The sequence below is a fragment of the Triticum dicoccoides genome, chromosome 6B (genome assembly GCF_002162155.2).
Source record: "Triticum dicoccoides isolate Atlit2015 ecotype Zavitan chromosome 6B, WEW_v2.0, whole genome shotgun sequence".
NCBI classification, from domain to species: Eukaryota; Viridiplantae; Streptophyta; class Magnoliopsida; order Poales; family Poaceae; genus Triticum; species Triticum dicoccoides.
Window position 1 is genome coordinate 528,577,135 of NC_041391.1, and position 9,494 is coordinate 528,586,628.

Sequence of the window (9,494 nt, forward strand, 5' to 3'; positions counted from 1 at the left end):
GGGGGAGCGACACGAGGGAGCGTTCCTTTCATTCGTTCTACCATACCTACATGTATACACATGTTATTCATTTGAAACAATTTTAGTGTCAATGAGTTATATTTGAACTTTATAGTGATATGAAGATTCTTTTTTTGCCACTAATTATAACTGATCATCCCATTCGCCCAACCAGCAACCAGTTTCCCCCTACTTAACCATTTGGGTAGCATTTTCTAGCCATCTTAGCTAGTGGTATATTTCACAGCAGATCATAAAATGAGTTCGACAACAGAAAAACAAAGCCTTAAAAGCTTGGCCGAGGAAAGTAAACCAACCATTAAACCTACCGACAAACCACAAAACTAAAGTTCATGTTTCTTTTAGCACATCTTGCAACAGGAAAAGGGACACGTAGCGCATTGCAGCGGTATTACTACTATCTACAACAAGTCGAGAGAATCAATAGATTTTTGTGAGACCAATGCCTTGTATTTGGAATCTTTCCGGGGATTATTTTTGTGAGACCAGGGTTGATCAAAATAATACGGAGTAGATCATGAAGACGGAGTCTCCACCAAATATAAAGATATGGGCGTTCAGGAAAGGGAAAGTACTATATACACACATCCTATCAGTAGATAAATATTAAGAAGCACATCGCGCGCGGGCATCAAAAGATACGTTCAGTTCACTTGCATCCATGTGCGGTTAAATGGCCTTGACTCCCAAGTCTCGATCGATGGAACAATGTTTGTGCTAGTCAAACTGCTCAAAATCACATGTAAAGTCCTGCACGAAGACTATATTCTTTTTATTTACCAGAAGACTGAAATGAACATGATCAGCGATCCCACCTTATTTCTTATGCATGCTTGTTATTATGTCGCATATAGTATACTTTAAGATAAGTTCTTTTTAGCAGAGGAGTAAGTAGTATAATCAACTTTGATGTTTGAGACTGAGAAACTACATGCAGTACAGCCACCATCTCTCTACATATATAAGCCAGAAAAAGTACTGTCACGCCAACCATGCACGGAATGCAGAACTACATGTTCTCCCGAGGGTTTTCTTAATTAAGGAGAAAAGATCCAAGTGCCAAGATCAAGCCATTAGAGATCACTGAAAGACGATGATCGACAAGGCCGGAATTTCAAGAAAGATCCCAGTAAGTACAGATCTAGTAGTATTATTTTTGTAAGCTAGCTAGAGGCGTCCCTGCCGATCGATGGCTTTCGAATTTCTTTGTTCCAGTGGGTGTTCGATCCATTCCAGCCGAGGCCACGACTGACTGACGTGAGGAAGACACAGCCGCGCACACGTTAGCCAGGCTGAGCTGCTGGGAGCGATCCGCGTTTATCGAACACAAATCATTAATTATTACGTGCTTTGTTTATTGACGCTAAGCGCGTCCTGTGCGCTAAAGACGCCTCCAGACACGGGGCCTGGAATTTCTGCGGGCACACACTCTGTTCAGCGCGCGAGAGATAGTTAACATGATTTGAAGAGCATCGATCGACTAGAATAGAACATGTTTTACATGGCGTACGTAGAGTACAAATTCAGCATGATAGCGAAATTAAGGGAGATTATTCCAGTGGACTGGTCACTAGTAAGTTGGTTAGTTTGATTATGACAAGGAGTACTCGCTATAATGTCCAATAGTAGATGCTAATCCTTACCCCGCCGTCCAATATAATCTAGCCATTTTGTGATGCTATACCATGCTAATTTGCACTGTAAACCTAGCTTTCGGCTGCTGTGTCGACATGAGATAATACCGCAGAAGCACACTGTATAGCAGTATAACCAGTGACTTTTTTTTTGCGAGGGTCACCAGTGACTAATTGACTACTAATATAGCGCCATGTAGTGTTACCGAGCAGTGTCGTACTCCCTCCGTCGCAAAATAAGTGTCTCAACTGTGTACTAGCTCTAGTACAAAGTTATATTAAGCTTGAAACAATTATTTTGGGACGGAGAAAATACTTTGATACAATTATCGTCACTATATTTCGCGGTAATGATCGCGTAACTTTTTTTTGATCGATATAGTACGGCAAATCACGAATCAACCTTGAATGGTGGTTAGAGGACCCTGGTATCTTTAGCTCATCAGAGTTTAAATCCTGATACTCAAATTTCTGATTTATTTTAGAATTTCCAACGATGAAGATATGCCGGCTCAGTCTTCCGGATGTGCTTATACCATTTACAATCGTATATGACAAATATAACCCCTGAAATGCCTGCGACGCGTGCGTCTGTTGGCAGTGACCGGACACTCCTCAAATTAGCACAAGTGCATCCGGACATTTCATACTAGATTGTCAAATCCATAAAAAACATGCAAACTAAAAAAACTAGGTACTACGAGATGATCTAGCTACTCCTCATCGAAGATGTCGACTATCTCCGTGCCCGACTCCGGGTACATGGGCGGCAGCTGCAGCTCCGACGGCTCCGGCTGCTCCGCTCCGGCCTCCTCCTTCTCTATCTCCGCGCCGAGTTTGGCGAAGAGCGCGTCGGACGCCGACTGCTCCTGCCGGAGGAACTGCCGGTTGGCCTGCATATATGCCTCATCCTGGATGGACTCCAGGATGGCCCGCTGCTCCGCCATCTCCACGGCTTGGGCGACAACGAATTCCGCCTCCGCTTCCGCCATGTTGAACCCCGAAGCAGGCTGCTCCGCCTCGTCCTCCTCCGGATCCGCCACCTCCATTGGCTCCGGCAGGTGCTCTTCTCCTGCTCCTTCAACTGCTGCCCCTCCTCCTCCTTAGGCTTCAGAGAGTCCAAAGGCAGCCCGACAATGATGTAGGCGGCGCGCCTCGCCTAGATCTCCTCCGCGATTTGCCTCCGGCACTCCGGCATGAGCATAGCGTACGTGGCAATCTTGCGCCTGACCATGGCGATGCCAGAGAGCATGGAAGAACAGGGGAGAGGAGGTGAACGGGCTCGGTGGCGGCGCAGAGGTTGGGCTAGGGTTGGGGGCCGCCGGCCAGCTTAAATAGCCGAATTTGGCCTCGGGCAGCATGCCGGAGCGACGCCACACGACGTTCACACCGCGGCAACGGGGGAGGCGTCTGTCGAACCACCGTGTTTCCGGACGATTCCATGTGGGACCCCATCGCCAGTACTACGTGGCGGACACGTCCGGGCGCTCCCATCTCTTCCTCATATTTGGATTGGATATGAGGGGTGCCGGTGAGTCCGGACGTTTGAGGCGCCCGTCTGGGCTAGATTTTCGTGACCGAGCGGGATATTCGGGCGTTTGAGGCCGGTTTGAGGCGCCCGATTGTAGATGCTTTTATAGGGATAAGGTCTACGACTCTACGTGTGTGTTCGTAGGGATGAGTGTATCTGCGTATATATGAATGCATGCGACTGTGTTCTTGGAAAAAATATAGTACGGCAATCGTGCTCAAACCGTGACGTGATTTTTACCGTGCAGCCCGGCCGGCCCGCCGCTTGTACTTAAAATTACCCCGGCACCCCTTGGCCCGTGCTGCGTTTGCGTGCGGAGAACACTTTGCGCCTGAGATGAAAGAGAAAGTCAGCGACCTGACCTCCCACCATCGTCCATGCATGTCTCTTCTCTCTCCAGAGGAGGAAAAGAACAGTGTCCACTCCCAGTGACTGCCGGCTTCCTCTCTCCTCGCGCCCCCTCAGCTCAGTCCCTCTCCCTCTCTCTATCGCACAGACAATTTTGTCCTCTAGGGAGCACCAGACCACACATGACACGCCATCTCCCACATCTCTCTCCACAAAAGACAGGCAGCCTGCAGCTGCACAGCCTTTCTCTCCCTCTCTCTCTCGTGTCATCTGCGTCGACCTCTCTCCGCAAAGCTAGCTAGCTCTTGAGTTCGTGTGAATTTGCCAAGCATAAAGCACGAGCTAGCTCTAGGCTGTCTTGCTGCCTACTTGGTATACTTCATATATACATACATACACACCAGAGAGGGAGAGAGAGAGAAAGAGAGAAAGGGGTAGTCATGTGCGACTACTTCTTGAAGAGGGTGGATGGCGACCAGCAGGCCGGAGACCTCACCGACATCGTCCGAGCTGGCGGGGCCATGCCGGCTGGCTCTGCCGATCCCCCGTCGTCGACGGCCACCGAGTGGCTGCAGCTGCCGACTGACCCGATCCTCTTCCCGCTGCCCCAGACGTCGTCCTCGGACGGTGCTGGGCCGAGCAGCGCAGACGCTCTCGGTGACCCGTTCTCCGGCCTCCCGGATGCCTTCAGCACCGACTACCCCTCCTCCTCCGGCAGCGCCGCCGCCGACTTCTTCGACGCCGTCCAGGACGCGATGGGTATCGGCATGGCCAAGCAGGTCGGCTTCGTCGACACGACCGGCTGCGGCGGCGGTGGAACAACTGTTCGTGCTGGTGGCAGGTTCCTGGACATGAGGAATCACCATATGTTTCCAAGGGAGATGCCGATGCGCGGGCTGTCGCCGTACGCGCTGATGGGCGGTGACGCGGCGAAGCTCGGCGGGCCGATGGCCGGGCACGGGGTGGCGGCTGGCCCGTGCGCGTTCGACGCCGTCGCAGGGCTGCAGATGTCGTCCTCACCGCGTGGCGGGGGCATCAAGCGCAGGTTCGGCACCGGCCATCGTTAGCTAGCTATCTGTTCAGTCAGATCTACACAAGTCCGCCTTAATTTCTTCGATTCCTCTCGACAAGTGCAATTAAGCACGGAGTTCCTTGTCGTGGGGGCACTGTTCAGGATTCGTAATTTAGGGAAAGTTTGCAGCTCCATTTCCTCCCACCGTGCTTAGTTTTTCCTCATTCTGCAACTCCCTAGAATGTAAGGATCGAGATGAAAGAAGAGAAATTAAATGCATGGCCAGTTTTGGGCTATGACAAAAACAGCAATATTTTGTAGGAGTAACAAGAAAAATAATACTTCTGATAGAAATTAACTCAATCTTTACATATACACCAGAATACATGATACCAAGACTATATCCCCCCCAGCTCCTAGTTATTACAGCAAACCCTAGTTTTCAGTTGCCTTCAGCTTTAGATGTTTAAGCGCATGTACTACTAGTCGCTCAAAACTGTGTGTGGATGCTGGATGGCAGTCTAAATTAAGGTGGTCTTGTGTTTGATGCAGGAAGAACCAGGCAAGGAAGGTGGTGTGCATCCCAGCACCTGCAGCAGCAGTGGCCGGGAAGACCACTGGGGAGGTTGTTCCTTCTGATCTCTGGGCTTGGAGGAAGTATGGCCAGAAGCCTATCAAAGGCTCCCCCTACCCAAGGTACGACATGGAGCACCCCATTAATCTCTCTCTGCTGGTATTGGTATATAGCTTCATCTCTTTCACTCAGTCTCTCTAGCTCTCTTCTGCTCCATGCATGTAGAGTATATATCAGGCCAGGGTATGTGTGCCTGTAATAATTATGGCGATCATGTAATCATAGTAAGAGCATGCAGGCTCAAACTCACATAGATTCTCCTCCTCAACGAGGAGAGAAAACACTCTAACACATGTATACCTCTCCTTTTCGTAACATTTCTATCTGGCTAGTTGCAGAAGAATATGATAAGCTAGCTTGCATCTATATATTCCAACCGGCAAGTGGGGAAGCTAGTACCGCATTGAACTGTTATGTTTTCTTTTTCTGTTGGAGTTGTATTTATTACTTTGTCCTTTCAACTTGACATCTCCAGTTTAACTGTACAGTTCAAACAATGTTTATAGTGCATTCAAGTAGGCTCACACTTTCATATTGCTTCCTCACCACAAGGATTATGTGTTGGGCTGACCAAATAAACCGACCGAAGCTAATTATATGGAGATTTTCTTCATAGACATTCATCAACCTTTGTGGTGCTTCAAGTTTAGTATGAAATTAGTTTGTCCTATTTAAAGTTAATGTAGGTGTAGGAAAAAGTTTGACCCATGCACAGTTATAAGAAGCTTAGATTGGAAATTATATAGGACCTTGCTTACTACTTTGTCAAACTAACTCAATATTCCATTCATCCAAAATATACACAAGATAACTAACCATTGAATTAATAATTTTTTAGTTGGTGGCTACATCTGGCATGCATATGCTTACACGGCTCTTTTGTAAGACGTGGTTCATCAACAACCGAAACTAATCAACTTTCCTAGTATTGGTTGAAACTAATCTGTTTAAAATTAACAGATATGAAATGATTAAGTTCGGGAGGTTGGGGACACTCTTGACACCATGTGTATACATCCGAAATTCTTAACACATCCTTTTGCAACTTCATTTTTTAATTTTTTATCATGACATAATTGCAATACATTTTAAATTATATTTTGGTTAAAATAAATCAATATCTAAATGACACAGGCAGGTGGTATTGTTTATCAAGGAATTGACGTTCCATTTGCCTAAAAAATGCATACCACAATGTCAAAATTTACACATACCCGGCCGTTTCAGATACAAATAGTTCTGCGCTCTTTAGCCTTTTCATTTTTACTCTTATTAAAGTACCTCTCATATGGCAATGCATTTTTAGTCCTCTGTCAATGCCATAAAAACAGTGCTATTTTTTCACAGGGAATAAAAATAGAGCTATTTAACTCCTCTTGTACTTGCATATACCTTCTTTTCCAATTTTAGTTGGATTGCGTGATGGAGGAAATGTTTTTAATTCTTTAATGTTTATATGGTTTTAATGAACTTAGTACTATATGTTTGTTAGTTGCATCCATGATGTTCTGTGGAAAGTTTGAAACACTTTATGATGCACTTCAGCAAATGGGGATATCAGTGTGCCGGCCCCTGGTATCAAACAATTCCCAGTGATGTAACTAGGGTGTGGTAGTACATATCATATGCTGTGGAATCCACAATAGATTTCTGACGAAACTTTCTACCATGCATTGCATGTTCAGAGGGTACTACAGATGCAGTAGCTCCAAGGGGTGCCCTGCACGGAAGCAAGTGGAGCGCAGCCGGACGGACCCCAACATGCTGGTCATCACCTACACCTCGGAGCACAACCACCCGTGGCCGACGCAGCGCAACGTGCTCGCCGGCTCCACGCGGTCCCACTACGCCAAGAATAGCAGCAGCAACACAGCTGCAGCTGCGTCCAAGAACAGCAAGAACTGCTCGCGCAATCAGCACAAGCCAGTCGTCAAGGCAGAATCAAAGGATCAATCCGCCGCTACCCCGGCCGCCACGAGCACGACCACCACGGCGACCACAAGCACCGGCAACAACACACCTCCCATGACTGTGAAAGAGGAGGCAGAAATGGAGAGAAGGATAGGCGGTGATACTACAGCAACGGTGGGTTATTACAGTGATCATCTCCTGCAGCAGATGTTCAGCCAGAGCTACAGGCCGATGATGCCCGAGGAGGCCGGCGGCTACCACCACCAGGACGACTTCTTCGCTGACCTCACTGAGCTGGACTCCGACCCTGTCAGCCTCATCTTCTCCACGGAGTACATGGAGGCCAGACCTGGCAAGGAGAAGGCAGCAGCCAAGGACGACGTGGATTCATTATTCATGATGGACTGGGCGCCCGCTAGTGCTGCTGTTACTACTTCTGCAGGGAGCGCACTTGAGCAAGGGGACATGGGTTTATGAGTTTTGACGTCAATTAGTTACCTTAAAACATACCAGGCTTGCATCGATGTGCAAATGCAAACACCACACTTGAGGACATCTCTAGCTAGATATAGGCTTGAAATAACCTTAATGATAACAGGAGCAAGAAAAGGAAAGTATGGTTTTCCCCCTCTCTCTTTACTTTTTATATTAGTTATTACACACTGCGTGCTCCTCCCTGATGTGTTATTGAGTATGGTTTTGATGAAGATGATCTAGTATATAGTACATTTTTTTCTTGGTACATTTACATAGTAGGAGGTAAGACAAACAGTCTTTCAAATGGAAACTAATAGAGAACCGGCCTAGACGGTTTTCGGTGGCTTCTCGTTCTTCAGAATATGAAGAACATGGACTTGTTTCTTGTTAATTATTCATGTTTAGAAGAACCCGGAGTCCACACTATGATTTTGAGAGATTTTCTGAGTTTATCTTCGTGCTTCCAGACAGAGTATGTCGAATGTGGGTGCATGGATGAAAGTGTTACCGAGAGCTTAGTTAATGGAGTTATAGTTGCTCATCTATATTGTACATATGAAGAACAACAATGTATGTCACTATTGTAGGCCTGTTTTTGGCCTACACTTCAACATTTGGTGTTTGTCTACTTTCTGAAGAGCGCAATGGACGATTATGGGGAACAATGGGAGGCTTTGTTGTATTGGTGGGACGTCTTCAATTCAGCCTCGGCGCTTGAGGACCATGAGCCCCCTCATGATGTTGTTGACAGTTATGTGCAACCAAACTATGATCCCAGTGACGATATCAGTTGTGAGCAATGCAAGGTTGAAAAGTGTAACATTAGTTCGATCATGTTCTTCGTGTGTGCAATGATGGCAGTGACACCGGGAGGAGGTTTGTAGGGTGCCATTTGAGGTTAATAATTTTCTTACTTTGTTGACCCCCCACCCCCACCCCCAATCTATAATGTGTACTAATTTTTTCTTGGGATTCGGTGCATGCGGTTATGGGCCAGTTCTTTTGCAGATTACTGTGAAAATAAGCTAGAAGCCCAAAAGAGCTCGTAGCTCATTTGAGGGGGGTGTAGGGGAACGTTGCAGAAAATAAATTTTTTTACGCTTCACCAAGATCAATCTATGGAGTCTTCAAGCAACGAGAGAGAGGATTGCATCTACATACCCTTGTAGATCGCGCGCGGAAGCGTTCAAGAGAACGGGGTTGAGGGAGTCGTACTCGTCGTGATCCAAATCACCGGAGATCCTAGTGCCGAACGGACGGCACCTCCGCGTTCAACACACGTACGGTTGGGAAGACGTCTCCTCCTTCTTGATCCAGCAAGGGGGAAGGAGAGGTTGATGAAGATCCAGCAGCACGACAGCATGGTGGTGGATGCAACAGCGATCTCGGCAGGGCTTCGCCAAGGTTCAGCGAGAGGGAGAGGTGGTGCGTGGGGAGAGGGAGGCGCCAGAGACTTGGGGTTCGGCTGCCCTTCCTCCCCCCTCTTTATATAGGCCCCCTGGGGGGGGGGGCGCCGTCCCTAGGAGATGGGATCCCCAAGGGGGGTGGCGGCCAAGGGGGTGGCTTGCCCCCCAAGGCAAGTGGAGGCGCCCCCCATCCCTAGGGTTTCCAACCCTAGGCACAGGGGGGCCCAAGGGGGGGCGCACCAGCCCACCAGGGGCTGGTTCCCCTCCCACTTCAGCCCATGGGGACCTCTGGGATAGGTGGCCCCATCCGGTGGTCTCGGTACAATATCGTGACCCCCGAAACTTTCCCGATGGCCGAAACTGCACTTCCTATATATAATTCTTCACCTTCGGACCATTCCGGAACTCCTCGTGACATCCGGGATCTCATCCGAGACTCCGAACAACTTTCGGGTTACTGCATACTCATATATCTACAATCCTAGCCTCTCCGAACCTTAAGTGTGTAGACCCTACGGGT

General features: G+C 48.0%; 1 protein-coding gene across 1 annotated transcript; it reads left to right on the top strand.

Annotated features, from left to right (window-relative positions):
- The first annotated feature begins 3,790 nt into the window (after positions 1-3,790).
- On the top strand, positions 3,791-8,136 carry LOC119320080 (probable WRKY transcription factor 35). The gene is made up of 3 exons (XM_037594212.1): positions 3,791-4,579; positions 5,099-5,242; positions 6,866-8,136. The coding sequence occupies exons 1-3, from the start codon at positions 3,975-3,977 to the stop codon at positions 7,566-7,568; spliced, it is 1,452 nt and encodes a 483-aa protein (XP_037450109.1). The 5' UTR covers positions 3,791-3,974; the 3' UTR covers positions 7,569-8,136.
- The last annotated feature ends 1,358 nt before the right edge of the window (positions 8,137-9,494 follow it).

Coding starts and splice junctions, on each gene's coding strand:
- LOC119320080 (XM_037594212.1), top strand. CDS start 3,975: ATGTGCGACTACTTCTTGAAGAGGGTGGATGGCGACCAGCAGGCCGGA. Junction 4,580..5,098: donor GGCGGGGGCATCAAGCGCAG/GTTCGGCACCGG, acceptor TGTTTGATGCAG/GAAGAACCAGGCAAGGAAGG. Junction 5,243..6,865: donor AAAGGCTCCCCCTACCCAAG/GTACGACATGGA, acceptor TTGCATGTTCAG/AGGGTACTACAGATGCAGTA.